The 19,168-nt window shown below is 41.0% G+C and overlaps 1 protein-coding gene across 4 annotated transcripts in view; it reads right to left on the bottom strand.

The window, feature by feature from the left end:
- Nucleotides 1–651: 651 nt before the first annotated feature.
- Nucleotides 652–19,168, bottom strand: part of UCMA (upper zone of growth plate and cartilage matrix associated) — a 49,116-nt gene continuing 30,599 nt past the window's right edge. For 2 of the 4 annotated variants that reach the window (XM_077261038.1, XM_077261039.1), the window contains 5 exons: nt 17,587–17,685; nt 15,621–15,686; nt 15,316–15,408; nt 7,541–7,639; nt 652–1,056 (listed from right to left, as the gene is read on the bottom strand). In XM_077261038.1, coding sequence (XP_077117153.1) covers nt 959–1,056; nt 7,541–7,639; nt 15,316–15,408; nt 15,621–15,686; nt 17,587–17,644 — 414 coding nt within the window. In that variant the 5' untranslated portion in view covers nt 17,645–17,685 and the 3' untranslated portion in view covers nt 652–958. Of the gene's footprint in view, nt 1,057–7,540; nt 7,640–15,315; nt 15,409–15,620; nt 15,687–17,586; nt 17,746–19,066; nt 19,129–19,168 lie in introns of those variants that run through there. The other 2 variants (XM_077261036.1, XM_077261037.1) reach the window with 2 other exon arrangements.

Consider the following 19,168-nt stretch of genomic DNA (forward strand, 5'->3'; position numbering starts at 1 on the left):
TTTTGTAACGCTGCTATAATACCATAATTTCCTTCAGGATCAATAAAGTGTATCGTATTGTATTATTGTGGGGGGAGGCTGTGTTTGTTTTTATAGACCCCCATTTTTACTTTTGAGAATCTGATGGTATAACCTAATGTTAACAGGTAACATGAAGAGGTTAAATTGTGTATGTAGATTTGTAAGTGTTAGGGCTCCTGCAGATGGGGAAATAATCCCACGAGTGTTATCCATCATTTTTACAGATAGCACTTGTCTCCATCGTGTTCTATGGGGCTATGCACATAACCTGCCCCCTCCTCTCGTCTGAAGATAAAAACGTTGCATGCCTGTGTTGGATCCGATACTTAGCCATGTAAGTCAATGCATGTGTGAAAAATGACGGACTGCTCTCAGATGACATCTGAGTGCAGTCTAATTTTCTCTGACTGACAGAATGGAGAAGATGAGAGACTTTTTTCCCCATTTTCTCCTCATGCGAGAGAATCGGATTATACTATGCTGACACTCTGATAAGAGCTTGATCAGTGTCATTTCCATATTTGACCCGATTCTCTCGGATGAGAGACTCTGTAGTCCTGTGCATTTAAGGTGAGCGGTTTCTACTGAATATCAATAACAGTAATGCCTCACTGATATCCTTGTGTTTACGGCTTTTATTTATCATTACTTCTAAACACCCACACATATATGCTATGTCTTCCCCTATTATGTTTCAATAGGATACACCAGAAAGCATTTTAACACTTACCAAATGGTTTCTTGCAAAAGAGCATGGGAGAAGAAACAAATTTTACAACAAGACAATCTGCATAAAAGCAACAAAGTTGTCTGCAAGTAAACCAGTAAAGATTATACAACTTATGGTCTTTACCTACTAGTACTGCTGAGCTGTAGCAGAACTTTATTAGTGACTTATTAATTGTAAATTGTTCTATATACATTAATTCTAGAAGTCTTAAATGTTTTGACGTTGGTAAAGGTAGGAAGGGGACAGTCCATCATAATGCCACTGGCGCCACTGTTCAACTTGTTCACGGGTGCGCTCCTCTTGTTCTGTAGACAAATGGGAACAAGATATTGAGTTATGTTTTCTACTGTATGAACAAATATATATCACTTTTAGATTTGTCAACTTCCCTCACTTATGATTTAATTCTATGGCTATGTAAAGTGAAAGCTTGGGCACCAATAAATACTGTATAAAATATATATATATTTATTACAAAAATCAATCTGCACACATTTTAAGAATTTAGAATACAAAGAATATTAGGTTCACAATTGTGTTTGAAATGTACATTTTTACTTTTCATTACACCATGATTTTTAGTCATAGGCCATACTTTTTTAGAAGTAAACATTTACACCTTGGAATTAACAAAATCGGGATATTAAAAATAAAATAAAAGATTCATAAATATTGACATTGACGCACATTTATACACACGATGTATTTTTTGCAAAGTAAAATGCACCTCTAATTTGGGTCTCTGCTTCTGTTGTGGCCTAGCTGGCTCCAGCAGGTCAAGCTCCCACCATATTCCTAATCACGTTTTCTGCCAAGTGTTAGCAGCCTGCGGAATGCTTGCTGGTGGAATCGCAGCCATCCTCTGACCCACAGCACACAGATCCTCTCTTTCATCCAACGCTGCCTAGACTACATCCTCAACCCATCTGGTCCGGGTGTACTGGTCTGTAGGCTCCTCATGGAAATGGACACTACAGCATCCCTACAGTGTTTCTCTCCTCCTAGCCTCAGCTGCTCATTCCTTCTGCTGTCTATTTCCTCTTCTGCAATTTCTTCCTTCCTCTGCCAAACTTTCCTTTCAATTCATAGGCAGATTGTAATGACTGACGCCAGATGTCTCTGTTGGAAAGCGGCTTTCAAAAAGTTCCCTGGCCAGGAACGATGGAAGAATCATGAACCTTTTCTTTCTATTAATGTTCTTGAGTGCTACACCATTAATCTGTCATTTCATCATTGGCAGGACCAGCTATCTGGTCTACCCATCCGGATGCAATTTGGCAAGGTCACCACCCTGGTGAACAATGTCTAGCCTTGGCAGAAGTTTCTAGATTCCTGTCTGCGCAGGACAAACAATTTCAGCACTCTCTGCAGTCCATATTCCCGCAGTGTAGAACTGAGTCTTGGGCATTCTAAACCATAGAATAATAAAGTTGTCACAAACATTTTCCATGCACGAGCATTTAATTAAGTGATACATCAAATAGCAAAATCACCATGAGTGTCACCTGCATGTATGTCAGGACTCTAATCGAGAAAACTGCCAAAAACCGCATGTAAAAAACATCACAAAGATGCAGTCAAATAGTCCCATAACATGTACAAATTTTATTAAATATACAATAAGTTACAAATTAAACAAAGAAACCGATAAATGGACAACAGAGGGGGAACGGTAAAGCACTACGTGGCGGTACAAGTAGCCCAAGGACTACAAGGTCCCATCACTGCACACCCATATCCATAGTATAATATATAAAAGACAAATGGCCGTATAAATAACAGGATCAATAACCCCATGTATTATAACGCAGTGACACTGCACAAATCATGGCCAAAATGCCTAAGTATTCATACAAATTACCTGATATGTGTTGCAGTGGGAGACCAGGAGTCCACCCCGACGCGCGTTTCGGAGCGCAAAGCTCCTTCCTCAGGGGACGACCTAAACCATGTAGAGCTTCATGAAAGGGGTTTCTCCACTTGGCTGTCTTCCATAAAATCTACCTTCGGTGGGGAAATTCACAGATGTCAGCCTGATGGCAACCAGACTGAAGCACAAGGTTCTTTGGTTTGTGTCCAGGTCTCCCAACCCTCCAGTATTCGCCTCTAACTCTGGCAATTCCATGGTCCCAGTTCTGTATTGCTTTTCTATTTCCTCCTTTGCTTATGCTACCGAAGTTGCTCAAGAAAATCAAGTCGGAAAGGGTTCTTATCATCTTTGTTGCCCTGGATGAGTCTATATGCTGGTACACAGAAGTAGTAAACCTCCTTGCCGACATTCCTAGGAGACTTCAGTATCAATCAGAGATCTACTTTCCCAGGATTGCCTCTTCCATGTGAATTCATGGTTGCTCACTTCAACAGCATGACTGTTGAAGCCACAGTTCTGAGGGCTTCAGACTTCAATCAGATCGTTCAAGCCATGATTATGGCGTGGAAGCCCTCTTTGACACGTATCTACCATCGTACTTGGAAGGCCTTTTTTTTGTTGGTATGATTCTAACACTATTGCTCCTGTCTCATTCTCCTTACCTTCTTGCATTCAGGTCTTGGTAGAGTTGAGCAAATTTCTTCAGGTTCCTGTTTATTCGGCAATCTATAGCACTTACCGGATAAGCTGCAGAGGGAACCCGGATACATGGAGCGTGCCAGCTGATCGGTGCTGCAGCTGCATGTGCCGCAGCTGTGTCACGGTCACAGAATATGCATGGACCCGAAGAAATTCGCTTAACTCTAGTCTTGAGTCCTGGCTCTCAGTTCTCTGCCAGGTTTCTGCTCTCTATCCTTCAAAATTATCTGAGTTCCAAACCTAAAGTTAGGACCTTTCTTCATGATGGGGCCCATTTGGTTCCTCCTTATTGGCCCCCTTGAACCTATAGGAGCACAAACTAGTCCTTGATACTGTACAATATTCTCCCTTTGAGTCAATCCAAAATATCTCCCCACTCTTGCTCTCTTGTAACATGTTCTTATTTGTTCCTTGTGCTACTGGATAATGTGGATTCTTTCCACCTTAAAGAAGAGATTGTTCTTGCTTTCTTTTTGGCCTTCTCCCTCGCATTCTTTGCAAGTTAAACATGGTCAGATCAGTGTGCCACTACCTGTCGGTGACTGACACATTCAGAAGTTCAGACTCTGATTCCAAAAGGTCTTCGTAGAGGTTTCCCTGCCCCTGAGGCTGCCGTCACTTTCTGAATTCGTTCTGCTATTCTAAAAGCATATTGGGCAAAGAACAGCATGCCCCTGCTCGAGGTTACAGCTCATTCTACCCAAGCAGTGGAGATCTCCTGGGTCGTTTGCCCATCACATTTTTGCTCTGGAAGGCTGTCACTTGGTCTTCTGTCAACACTTTTTAGAGGTCTAACCCTCTGCATAGGCTGACACAAGTCTGGGTAGAAAGGCACTAAAAGCAGCAGTCACCCACGTTACGGAAGGGGAGATTGGTTATACCATCCTTTTTGACTTTCTTTTGTTCTTGCGCTGTTTCCTCACCCCTTGAGACTGCTTTTGGATATTCCATGGTCTTATGTGCCTGCTAATGAGACGCCTGAGAAAAGAGGATTTTGGTACTTGCCACAAAATCTCTCAGGGCCTTGAATGGAGGACACAGCACTCACCCCTTTTTTTTGCCTTGGTAGTTGCGTGTTTGTAGTTCTTATCGATTGGTCTTTCTTTTCCTGCTGTTGCTTCTCATATCGCTTTCTCACTAACTACGTAGATGCCAGTTGATGAGTTTAGTCTACGGTGGAGGAGCTGTTTTTCTTTTAACTGTATTATTATTGTCAGCCTCCTTGTGGCCGCAGTGTATACCCATTGTCTCCTGTGTCTCCCCTCTGAAAACTAAGAGAAATAAATTTCACTGTGAATACCAAAAATCCTTTTACCTCTTGCACCCCCTATGATTACAGTTATACTTTGCCTCCCTTTAAGTGCCTTTGCAGTTTTATTTTTGAAGGTCACAAGTTGAACAAGTGGAATACTGTAAATATTAAAGCAAGAGGCAATTTATTCATGTTTATTTTTTTAAAAGAGAAATCCACAGGCGTCATGTATTTGCTTATGACTTGACTGTCTAGGCATGTTACGCCCCACATCACAGATTTTAATTGGCCTTTTACATACAGATTCCATGGACGTAAATCACTATAAGGGTGCGTGTCCACGGTCAGGATGGCCGGCAGTATCGCCGGAGCGGCGAAGCCGCTCGGCGCTAAGCCCCGCCCCCTTTCTGGGACGCGAGGATGCCGGATGTGTTCTGTACACATCCGGGATCATCGCACCCCTCGCCATAGGGCCCTGTGATATTACTTGCGGCGACGCAGCGTCGCCGCAGGTAGCACGGACATGCTGCGATCTGAAAAGACACGCAGCATGTCCGGAGTCGCAGGGCCGCCGCGTGCGGGTTTCCACGCATAGTGGACACGGGATTTCAAAAAATCCCCTCCACTATGCTGGAACATCTGGACGCTGCGTGTTTGACGCTGCAGCATCAAACACGCAGCGTTTACTTACCGTGGACACTCACCCTAAGGGTATGTGCACACGTTGCGGATTCTGCTGCGGATTTTTGGAAAATCCGCAGTGCAAAACCACTGCAGTTTTCACTGCGGATTTTATAGCGGTTTCTTCTGCGGATTCCACTGCGGTTTTACATCTGCAGTTTCCTATTGGTGCAGGTGTAAAACCGCTGCGGAATCCGCAGAAAGAATTGACATGCTGCGGAAAATAATCCGCTGCGTTTCCGCGCGTTTTTTTCCGCAGCATGTGCACAGCGGTTTTTTTTCCCATAGGTTTACATGGTACTGTAAACTTAGGGAAAACTGCTGCGGATCCGCAGCGTCAAAACCGCTGTGGATCCGCAGCAAAATCCGCAACTTGTAAACATAGCCTAAATGTTACATAGGAAGCACAAAATATATCTAGCAAGAAGCTAGTTATAATAAAAACATTCCAATCTGAAGCCCTGCTCTATGTAACATAAGTGATCGATCGGATTATCGCAGTCTCTAGTCTCCCATGGAGACTACTGAAGCAAGTGTAAAGTAAAACACAGATTTCAAACATTTTTTTAAAAATATAAAAGTTCAAATTACTCCCATTCAAAATAAAAAAAAATACACATATTTGGTATCGCCATGTTCATACTGTAATCGCCCGATCTATCAATATATAAAAATAATCTGATTGGTAAACGACGTTATGAGAATAAAATTGAAACACCAGTATTAAGTTTTTCTTTTTCGCCGCAACATTGCATTAAAATGCTATAACGGGCGATCAAAAGATCATACCATTTTGGTGTAGATATCAATATGGCACGCAAAAAATAAGCCCTCACCCAGCCCCAGATAAAAAATGGAGACACTACGGGTCTTGGAAAACGGCACCTTTTTTTCTTTAGAAACCTTGGATTTTTTTCTACCCTTAAATAAAACAGAACCTAGACATGTTTGGTGTCTACAAGCTAGTAATGACCTGAAGAATCATAATGACAGGTCAGTTTTAGCATTTAGTGAACATGATATATAAACGTTGTGGAATTGCACTTTTTATTTGCAACTTCACCACACTTTGAATTTTGTTCCCATTTTCCAGTACATTATATGGTAAAACCAACGCTGTCATTCAAAAGTACAACTCATCGCACAAAAAAACAAGCCCTCACGTGGCCATCTTGATGGAAAAATAACAAAGTTATGGCTCTTGGAAGACGTGGTGGAAAAAAGCGGAAATGGAAAAACCCAAGGTGGTGAAGTGGTTGTCAACATAGATGTTTGATGAAATTAGAATAAAGTGCCATGAAACTAAGGGAAGATGGATGCATCTGGATAAAAAGTATAGACGAAGGAAAGGAGCAGCCTGGTACAGGAAAGAGGGAAAGGAAGAGGCAGTTGTAGTTGCTTATCTTATGGATGCGTTAGCTCAGTATCAGTAAGGGGGGCTCTTTCTGGTTAGTGAGAGCTCAGTGTAATGAGTGAGTTCAAGTGGGGTGGTGGGTTGCCAGGGGCAGTATGGGCCAAACGTTCAGGACAGTGGGCGGCCAAATGGAGATCCCTAATGGACATTCCCAGAGAGTCTGTAGCCTTGCGCTGAGGGCAGGTACAATGGAGTGGGCCTGGCCTTCTGACAGCACGAGGTCGGTGGACCTGGACATACATGTACATGGGGTGCAGGCAGGTCATTGCAGAGTGGACAAAGAATCCCTGGGGCTAATGGAGTCAGTGAGTTTGGGGTAGTCCAGAATGAATGTATGGCAGAACAGAAGAGGAGTTGTGCTAAGGAGGAAGGGACTGTGAATTGCTGTGCCCTATTCTACCTGATGAACTTGGAATGTTTAATAAAAGTTTGACTGTTGAAAACAACCTGGTGACCCATGCATTGTGTGCGGTGGCTCCTGAGGACGGACGCCTGGAGGCAGCAGAAACCTGTGGCCAACAACTGAATATGATGCACCCAACACCCTACAGAACACTAGAACTGGGCCACCCATTGTCTGTAAAGTGCTGGAGCGCTAAGCGGACAGCAGCTCACTTCTATGTTCCTCTTACATTTTTAAACCTCCCGACCTCTTCTTATTGCTTTCTATTCTGTTGGATGTGTTGTTTGAACATAAGGATTTAACAGGAGCAGTCAGTTTTAATGTTGTTCTTTGGTTTGTTGTAGACAAAGTATGAGCTGCTGTCTGTGTCCCCATATTAGTGACCAACCACAGAATATATATTTTTAGAGTTAGTTCTCAGGCAAAGTCTTATATAACAAGTATGGTACATCTAAGTATGAGACGCTCACCATCCTGCTCCTCTTCAACAAAGTTCTCGTATTCATTTCTCTGCTCCTCATAATATTCTCTCCTGCGTTCGTCTGCTGACAGTCTCTGACGATTCTCAGCTGAAACATAAGGGAAAATTAAGAAAGGTATTGTACAGCAGGTGTACAGCAGGATCACATTGATTTGAGTTTGCTCACTGGAAAGCTGAAGAATGTGTTTGGGCATAATTTGTTAGAATTACTTAGAGTGGAATTTACTAGCGATGGTGGGGCATCTGTTTGGGCACCCTTTGCCCCTACACTCCTTTTCCAAGCACCAATGTGTTGTTATCTTGCCTGCTGGGGGGTCTCCATATTCATGAGCTTTGCAGGACCTCCACCACTGATAGGCAGGTTTCTGCCTATGCACAGTGTACACAAAGCTGCCAATCGGTGGTGAAAGTGGGGTTATACAGAGCTCAGCATTCCAAGAACACCACTGATAGGCAGGTTTCTGCCTATGCACAGTGTACACAAAGCTGCCAATTGGTGGTGAGAGTGGGGTTATACAGAGCTCAGCATTCCAAGAACATGTAGATCTGCAATGGATAAAACTGATTTTATCAAAACTTCAGCAAGTAGCCCAGTAAGTGACATACCATTGGAATCAGGTTCTCTGCCCCTATATTATTCTGCTCTACGATGGGGAAGCAAAAAGATAGTGCCAAATTTAGTTTAATTAGTGTTGACGGCAGATCTAACTCATAATTTGAAAACCCACATTTCAGTAACCAACCTTTAATTACTACGATCACAGAGTAACATTTATTTAGCTAATGGTCCGCCTGCAATAACATATTTAGGGTCTTTCAGACATCTCTGATACTGGAGCCGTTATCAATGTCCCTTGGCAAGGGGTCAAAGATAAGAGGGTCAGAAAGTGCAAATTATATTTTGCCGTTTTAGGATCCTAAAATCCAGTTCAGAAGTGGCAGATTTGTTAGGATTAGTAAAAATGTGCTACCGTCCAGCTTCTGCTTGAGGCTCAGCATGGACTTAGTTGAGAGTTTATAGGCTCCGTACTCAGATGTGTAGACGGCTCATGTAGAAAATGCAGTGAGTTGAGCGATCTGCAGGGGACCAAGGCCCCGGGCCCTTACCAACCTACAGCACTTCAGAAGGACTACTTGGGTTTGAAAATTGAAAAAAAAGACAGTTGCTATTTAGATTTCCATAATGTGTATGCATTTTAGCATCCATATACCGGCGCCATTTCTGGCTTCCCAGCAAGTCTATCAAACCAGAATTACCAGCATCATCGATCTCTATGACGATGTGCGGTTTGAGGCTAAAAAACATTTGAGGTTGAATTCTACAGCAGACTTGTTTGAAACTACTTCATATACATTGCCTATTCTCTATAAGACCTACATCCTAAAAATGATTGGATAGCTGAAGCACACGAAATGTGATCGCTGATGATTAACTATATGATGAGTACACTTTAATATAAATATATGACAAGTACACATTAATATGTCAGTATTTTCCTAATTGGGGGAAAAAAGTTGAGATTGTTGTTGCCCTCATATCTCTTCTCTATTCTTCGGGAAGAAGTAGTGATAAATAGTGGATTTTGTATAGAGCATCTTTCATAGAATGTTAGAGTTGGAAGGGACCTCCTGGGTCATAGTGTCCATCTCCCTGCTCAATGCAGGATTCACTAAACCATCTCTCACAGATGTCTGTCCAGCCTCAGTTTGAAGACTTCCATTGAAGGAGAACTCATTAAAAGACTGTTACATTGATATATTTCCTAAAATGCTATTATTAATGTAATTTAAAAATGTTATTTTAAATTTGTAATCCATGTCCTACTATGCTTATATTGAGAAATCGGATACATAATTCTGACTTAATCATTACTGTGAGAAATGGGTCTTTATTAAATAGACTGAACAGTACAATCAGATTTCTGCTTTTTTTTTCTTTTTTTTATAACTGTAGTAGCATCCTAAACCTGATTTGCCTCTAACACCTGAGCTAGTTTGACTAAAATACTTGAATAAATATTTTCACCCTGCATGAAAATGTCACACCCCTGTACAAAAGTCCCACTGTTTTGCAGAACCGCATCTGTGGTACATGAGATATTAGCGGGCCCTGAGTCCGGGTGGAATGTAGTTTCTTACTATGTTCTAGAGTTCCTTGGCTGGGAGTATTGGTGCCCTTAATTCTTCAATGACCAAATGACTAACAAAAATGTTGATTTTATGAAGGATTAAGCAAATAATGGGGTGTATCCTGAGCACCATAAATTGCGTTCCTCCACTGTCCTGCCTATGGTCATGCAATTGATAACATTCCATGTGATGCAACCCCCTTGTTTTAAGTCCTGTATCTTGTATGTGATGTGGACCTGAGGATTGGTGGCTGTCCTCACTATAACAGTTATTTATTGTGGAACTGATACAAATGGATGCATTTCATATTTGTAACATACACGTTGCATCTGTTTGAATTCTTTTTGAGAGGGGAGGGATAGGAGATCATGTGATTGCCTTTTAGAGAAAAACAAACGTATCACAAAGCAGACATGCAAATATCAGCCAATATGCTTGCCTACCTTTTTTCAATAGACATTACTCTTTAAAAAAAAAAAAAAAAATTAATATGGCTAGCTTCCATTTTGTTTTTTTAAAGTGAAAGACCTATCAATCAGCTGCAGCTTTGGGAGAAGTTCGCCAGTGGTGGCAATAGACAAGATACATCTCTGCCTGTGGTCCCTGGCCGGATCATTAAGGCATATTTTTTCTTAAACAATAACCGTTGTTTTCATTTTATTTTAGCAAAGATACATTTGAAAATAAGAAACTTTGTAACATATTTTATGAGCTAAATCTGCTTCTTTCTCTTGCTGAACTGATCTTTCACTTTCAAATTTCTCAATTCCTGAGTAAAATCTGTATTCTGTGAAGACAGAATTTTACATTACTGAGATAGGACAGGACAGTTGGTTTTTAGAAGATTCTATGTAGATAGAGGAGGGAGGAGCTCAGCCTCTAGCTCCTCCCTCCTCCTCTCCCCTCTACATAGAAGATGACAGGTTCTTACCAATAGCTACCATCTCGGTTATGTAACAGTCAGTCTTCACTGCATACAGATTTTACCCAGGGATTGAGAATTGTCAAAATGAACGATCAGTTCTGGTGCAGAAAGAAGCAGATTTCTCGGATGACAAACATTACAAAATTGTACTATTGGTTTATGAAATAAAACTTAAAACAATGGTTATACTGCTGGAGTGACAAGGCAACATGAATTAGGTGACAGGTCACATTTAGGGTTAAAACCAAAGCAGATTATATTATGTTAATTCTTTAAAAAAAACACGTATTCAAGCAGATATATGTACAAAGAGATGCCAAATGGATACTCATCTGACCTCCGTCTCGCCCATTCTATTCTATGTAAGTAACATCGGTTTGAGCACATATTTCTGATTCTAATGGATACATCTAGGGCAAAACAAAAAACGTAGTGTGAAAGGAGCCTAAAAACATTGTTTAAAAAAAAGGTCCTCTCCAATGTCCGCTGGAGAACAGAAAATGTGGCTAGTCGTCTCCAGCAAGCTGTCCCTATGGGACCAGAGTAACGTGAGCTGGAGGTGAGAATACTAGAAGCTTCACTCTTTTCTCCATGCTGCCCTGCACCTCCTGCAGCTGCCTGGTGCTGCCCAGCACATACCAGACACTTTCAGCCGCTCCGTTCAGTGCAGGATACTGTGAAAGCAAAGAGTCCTTCATTGTACAGAGTAATGAAAACAGCCCCAGAGGTGGAATACCTGACCGTTAAGGAAAAAAGTCTGTGTGCGTAGAGGGTCATTCACAACATGGATAAATAAACTGTGAGAAGATGTTAATATTTCCTGAAATATTGCTAATTAAATAAGAAAATTGAGTAAACGCATGTGTTGCTCAAGTTATAAGCAGGTCCGGTTTTATACAATGTGGGGCCCCAAATGCTCACATATCGCGCTATCACACAAACATTTTGGTTGCATTCACATGCACTGAGTTCAGGTCATTAAATGAGTGTGATCGACAATATAGAAGTCCTTCGGTGCTTGTTTCCCGGCCTCTTTACACCGGCTGAGGAAGAAGGATGGGCACAGGACAATCACCATTAGATCAATCTGTCCCCTCACAGTATCATGTTATCAGCAGCACTTCTGCTATTTACACCGGCGATGTGCTGCTGAGGACAATTTCTGTTCCAGCATAAACAATCCAATCACCCAATGAATAGGCAGCATTTTTCTCATTCATTGGGCAAATGCTGATGCTTACACCTATGGACTCCCGTCTGTGCTACTGGTATTTATAAATGGGGATGCTAAACACAGTGTGAAAAGATTAATCCGAGAACATGGAGAATCAGAGTTAATTTTATTCAGAAAAAACAACCAGTCATACAGGATGTCTGCCAACGTTTCGGCCACAGGCCTTTGTCAAGGCAATTATCTAAAAATAATAATATAACATAATTGGATACAGATATTAATAGACATATCTATTACGTACACCGGTTGTATAGCACACGCAGAAAATATCAAACCAAACAATCATGAGGGCAATATAAACACAGGGTAAGGGCGTGTCCTAAAAGTGTAAAAAACAGGAAAAAACAGGAAAATGCAACAATCCAGTATGTAGCTTGCTGGAAAAAAAGGATAACAATATAAGGAAAAATTATAGACTCAAAACATCCATGGTCCAAGAGAAACAAAGGAGGGAAGAAAGCGATCCCACATCCATGGTAACCGAGGTGTATACTAATAAGACTGGACAAGCACCAATCTGTAAATAGTGAGACAGAAGAGGTAAAAAAAGATTACCTGTATGATGGTGGCAGAAAGGCTATAAAGGATACAATAAAAAAAGAAGAAATAGCATAGGAATAAGTATCATTATAACAAGAACCACAAATCAATAGGAAAAGATGGGATATAAGAGAACGCTAGTAGTTACCTGATAAATAGGAGCACAGGATACGGGCACTGCCGTTGGAGGGGCTGTGTGTAACAGGAAGCACAAGGTGCTCATTATAAGGGCAAAATGATCTAAAGACCCGGAAGTAAAAAGCGCCGCAAAACGGCGCTAACATGAAGGAGCAAGGAAGACCGCAAGCGCAGTACAACTGAGCCGACGGAAGTGGGGCAGAAAATCATAAAAGGATAAGTGCGCAAGCGAGCAGGGACGTACTCGTCCATAATAGGATCAGCACAAGATGGTCCGGGTCTTTAGATCATTTTGCCCTTATAATGAGCACCTTGTGCTTCCTGTTACACACAGCCCCTCCAACGGCAGTGCCCGTATCCTGTGCTCCTATTTATCAGGTAACTACTAGCGTTCTCTTATATCCCATCTTTTCCTATTGATTTGTGGTTCTTGTTATAATGATACTTATTCCTATGCTATTTCTTCTTTTTTTATTGTATCCTTTATAGCCTTTCTGCCACCATCATACAGGTAATCTTTTTTTACCTCTTCTGTCTCACTATTTACAGATTGGTGCTTGTCCAGTCTTATTAGTATACACCTCGGTTACCATGGATGTGGGATCGCTTTCTTCCCTCCTTTGTTTCTCTTGGACCATGGATGTTTTGAGTCTATAATTTTTCCTTATATTGTTATCCTTTTTTTCCAGCAAGCTACATACTGGATTGTTGCATTTTCCTGTTTTTTACACTTTTAGGACACGCCCTTACCCTGTGTTTATATTGCCCTCATGATTGTTTGGTTTGATATTTTCTGCGTGTGCGATACAACCGGTGTACGTAATAGATATGTCTATTAATATCTGTATCCAATTATGTTATATTATTATTTTTAGATAATTGCCTTGACAAAGGCCTGTGGCCGAAACGTTGGCAGACATCCTGTATGACTGGTTGTTTTTTCTGAATAAAATTAACTCTGATTCTCCATGTTCTCGGATTAATCTTTTCACTACTCCGTTTTTCTGAGGACTTGACTATACTTGGACTGAGATCCCCTTGATCGTTTAAATTAAACACACAGTGTGTGACGCACACATATATACACATAGCACACGTGCACATACATACATATACATGTATACCGGGAGCACATACGTACAGGGAGCACACACATACATGTATAAAGAGCACCTACATACAAATGCATGCATACACGGAGCACAGACATACCGACACATGCACGGATGGAGCACATGCATACAAAGATATAGTATAATGGACCCTGCAGAGATCTTCAAACAGTATGATTGGCTTTCAAACAGCCCTACAAACAGTATAATGGCCTCCAAACAGCATGGTGAACCCCACAGAAACCTTCACACTCTATAATTGCTCACATATAGTATAGTGGCCCCAACATAGCCCTCCATTTATTATAATGGTCCCTACATTGCCTTCCACATAGTATAATGTAACCAGCATAGTCCTCCATATAGTATAATGCACACCCCATAGTCCTCCACATAGTATAATGGGCCCCATAGTCCTTTAAATAGTATAATACACTCCCCATAGTACTCCATATGGTATAATCCACTCCCCATAGTGCTCCATATAGTATAATTCACTCCATAGTCCTCCAAATTGAATAATGAAATTCCCATAATCCTCCAGATAGTATACTGCACCCCGTACAGTCCTCCATATACTATAATGCACACTCCATAGTCCTCCATACAGTATAATGCACCCCCATAGTCATCCATATAGTATAATGCACCTCATATTCCTCAATATAGTCTTTTGCACCCCCATAGTTCTTCATAGAATATAATGCACACCCCATAGTCTTCCATACAGTTTCATGCACCCTCATAGTCCTTTATAGAGTATAATGCAGCCCCCATAGTTCTCACTAATTTTAAAAATGTGTATATATATATATATATATAATATATACACACACATACGCACCTCTTTCTGTTCCCCTTTGTTCTGGTCTCCACAGCATGTCTCCTCAGCAGCTCCACGGCCCGACACAGCGTGACATCATCGCACCCACTGGCTGAGATGTCAGACGCTTAGAGAGAATGATGGGGGAGGGAGTGGACAGCTGTCCTACTCCATCATTGCTTTCAACTGTATGCCAATACAGTTGAATGCGTGATGACGAGCGAGTCCAGGCCCCTTGACTCACGGACCCCATAGCGGGCGCGTGGTCTGCCGCTATTAACAGCAAAATATTGCCCATGTTCTCCCCTAACGCAGGCCCTGGTTATAAGTAATATATCAATCAGCATTCCATAATAACAGGGTCTGTTCCCATCCTTTGTATCCCTCCAAATTCAGGTGCCACATCAATCAATAGGAATAAAATTGTGCCACTGGTGCTGTACTACCGAGGTCTTCTTCTTCTTCCCTAGAAGCATCTCCTTCCTGTTTATTGAGCCACCATAATGCAGCTGGGACGCTGTGGGTCACTGTACCTCCATATACATGGATCTGCTGTGTGAATGAAGCCTAGGCATATATTATGCTATCACTTGTCCCTACGTATCAGGATCAGTGGGCTGTACGAAATAAATCTAAACTCATTAACAGAAAATAATACAGCTAAACCTGAGAGGCTTACAGTCGTAAACATTTACAGCATTTAGTTATCAGTATTAGAATAAAATCTCCTAAACCAGATTCAGTTATAATCCTGTGGCAGCAAACAAATTCAGTCCTTTATGGTGACCCCAGGAAACCCGACCAATTTCAAGGAAACCAGAAAGCAGACAAATAAACATGGATCAAAAGCAAACACCCTCACCATTTATTTCATCCTGGGACTTAGTTGATCTCTTGCCACGTTTCTTGAAGAAGTTGGAGGCCTCAGATTCCTGCATGAAAATCTTCTTCAAGCCTGTGGATGGATGGATGAAGTGCACTTTAGTGGCTTTTACGGTTTATATTCAGAGCTAGAACGGCTTACTAAGTTACTAAAATGGCGAAATCATTCACTTGTTTCCATCTTCAGTATCTAGTAGTCTGAATAGGATTTTTGTGAATTTGGGTGACTTTTATTTTTTTAGTGTATGTTGCATTCTAAACAGTATGTATGTGAATGTTACTTACTTTCTTTCCTGTCTGCTGCCCCATCATCGCTGTTTCTTACAGCAGCACCTTCACTCACATGGAAAACTAGAGAGTAGGAAATTAGAGGGCAATCAAGCATGAGACATAACTGGAAGTTCATATGAAACCGACTAACAAGTTGAACAATCAAGAAGTTCATGTACTGCGCTTTATGAAGATGTAGTCCACTCTCAGGGTGGATTCACACAGGCTGTAATCTCGATTTGCCGCAGTATTTTGGCAAAATTATTAGGGGTTAAATCCATGTCAGGGGGTAAATGACTGTTCATGTGAATCTACACTAAGATTATACTTATGGTATAAGAAATAAAGTAATAATGGAGATGTTATAATCCCATAGACATCTGCTACTCATGTCATCCATAATATATACGTGAAATACTTACTGTGGTTATTAGCACATAAACCTAAAACTTTTTAGCAGTAAGTTTGTTTAAATAAAGATCTCATAAATTAGATATTATTATTATTATTCACTAATGCATCTAGCGTATTCTTTCATATGTGATATAAACTATAGTAAGTACGGTAACTGGAATTTAGATTTCATGGACACCTCATATGTACGAAGGTAACACAATAAAACCCCTTATGCGTGGGAATGCCACAGTGTGTCAGAGAGACATATCACACACTGTATCAGCCAGACCCCTCATATGTAGGAACCCCACATACTGTATCAGACAGACCCCCATGTAGGAACCCCACATACTGTATCAGGCAGACCCGCCATATGTAGGAACCCCACATACTGTATCAGCCAGACCCCTCATATGTAGGAACCCCACATACTGTATGAGACAGACCCCTCATATGTAGGAACCCCATATACTGTATCAGAGAGACCCTTCAAATGTAGGAACCCCAGATACTGTATCAGACAGACCCCTCATATGTAGGAACCCCACACACTGTATCATATAGACCCCTCGTATGTAGGAACCCCACATACTGTATAAGGTGTCACATACAGAAACACTACTGAATATATTAGACAGACCCCTCATATGTAGGAACCCCACATACTGTATCAGACAGACCCCTCGAATATAGGAACCCCACATACTGTATCAGACAGACCCCTCGAATATAGGAACCCCACATACTGTATCAGACAGACCCCTCATATGTAGGAACCCCACATACTGTATCAGACAGACCCCTCGAATATAGGAACCCCACATACTGTATCAGACAGACCCCTCATATGTAGGAAACCCACATACTGTATCAGACAGACCCCTCAAATGTAGGAACCTCACATACTGTATCAGACAGACCCCTCATATGTAGGAACCCCATATACTGTATCAGACAGACCCCTCAAATGTAGGAACCCCACATACTGTATCAGACAGACCCTTCAAATGTAGGAACCCCAGATACTGTATCAGACAGACCCCTCATATGTAGGAACTCCACACACCATATCATATAGACCCCTCGTATGTAGGAACCCCACATACTGTATAAGGTGTCACATACAGAAACACTACTGAATATATTAGACAGACCCCTCATGTAGGAACCCCACACACTGTATCATATAGACCCCTCATATGTAGGAACCCCACACACTGTATCATATAGACCCCTCGTATGTAGGAACCCCACATACTGTATAAGGTGTCACATACATGAACACTACTGAATATATTAGACAGACCCCTAATATGTGGGTAAATTACACAATGAGCCTGATAAACCCTAATATCTCCCAGTATATCAGGTAAGCTGTTAGATGTGACAAATAACATACCCTCATATGTGGGAGCGACATACAACATGTCAGGTAGCCTCTCATATGTGGGAGCGACATACAACATGTCAGGTAGCCTCTCATATGTGGGAGCGACATACAACATGTCAGGTAGCCTCTCATATGAGACAATACCACACAAAGTTTCAGACCCTCCAGACTCTAGATTTAGGAGATGGTTTTTACCTGCAAGAAGCACCAGTGTTGTTGCAACTGCCAAGAATAAAACCTGTTTCCAGCTCATCTTTGCTGAGATTTCTTGTCTTGTGTATGGGCTGCAAGGGACTGAGAAAAAGTTACAAATTCCTCATGTGTCAGATGGAAGGTGAGGCAGGCAGCTGGAATCTAGGGAGGAGGAGGGGCATGGTGACTGGATGCCTATGGACCCTACAAGTCAACTATAATAATATACAACTGGCAGAAAAATTGTAACTAATGATAACTAAGAATCTCGTGTTAGTGATAAAAACATTAGCTTAGCCAGAGCATATAATATTTGGATGTGCGGACCATGTCTTTTATTTTACAGTTATGGCATATTGCATTGTCTGGCCCCTCATTTGTTTTCCTTGATACCAGCATTCCACCCATTGTGTTTTTTAATTAGCAGTAACCTGCCAAAAAAGTCCGGCCTATTTTGTTCTCAAGTTTTCCTCTCAGACCACATGGAAGATTAATTTTTTTTTAGATCTGATCACTTGGTGTTAGTACTGTGTGGCTTCCATTGGTGCTGTGTCTGTAGGGTGAGGCCCAGACCCATTTGCCTATAGCAGCATAGGTGCTATAGGATTTCTAGGTCACTCCCTCGCTGATGTGGTGGTCCAGCAGAAGTGGTCATCACACAGAGCTAATATGGTAGAGACTCACTAAGAGGCTCAATGTCATGTGACAGTGGGCTCACACGTTTTGATCAAAATGTAAATTAAAAATATCTTGATCAGTTTTCATAGATGCAGTAGATCAATGTATAATATTTGGATATGCGGTTAGCGACTTTTTTTCTACAGTTATGGACAAATCTTTGTTTACTTTGTAATACATATTTAACTGTTGTCAATAATGATGGTTTAAAACTATATTGAAGCTTTGCTATTCTAATATTTTTGATGCCATAGTTGGCCTATCGTGCTGTTTTTGATTGGCTCATTGATATCACAATATGGGAAGAATGAGGCCTCTAAATGTATGGAAAAGTCAATAAAACAATGTGAAAACATTTGGGTCTAAAATGTTATCTAGATATTGTTTTGCTGGTTTCATTTGTTCTTTTCCTCCAAGTTCTACAGATATTGCACTGCACATAACCTCTAAATATCTTGAGTATTTAGGGAAAATCTTTTTTTTTCTACCATAGTATTTGTTTTCTACAATAACTTTTTCTTAACACAATTTAGACTAAAGCAAATGCAAATAATTTAGTTGTAATTTATTGTCATTCATTATACAGTCATTGCTGAAAGCGTTGGCACCCTTGAAATTGTTCCAGAAAAGGAATTGTTTCTCCCAGAAAATGATTGCAATTACACATGTTTTATTATACAACTTGCAAAAAGGAGGAACGCAGTAGCACTCCGTAGAGACCAATATATATGCGAACACAAAATCTGTCTTAATTGCTGAGTAAACTATAATAAAAAGTAAAAAAAATAAAATAAAAATTACTTACAAAAGTGAAGGTTCTTAGCACATAAATTGGCCAATTCATGTGAGCCCATCAACCGCGACAAGGTGACACTCCTCTGATGGGTCATATCATCTAAAACATGCC

This window comes from Ranitomeya variabilis, chromosome 5, assembly GCF_051348905.1.
Source record: "Ranitomeya variabilis isolate aRanVar5 chromosome 5, aRanVar5.hap1, whole genome shotgun sequence".
Lineage (NCBI taxonomy): Eukaryota > Metazoa > Chordata > Amphibia > Anura > Dendrobatidae > Ranitomeya > Ranitomeya variabilis.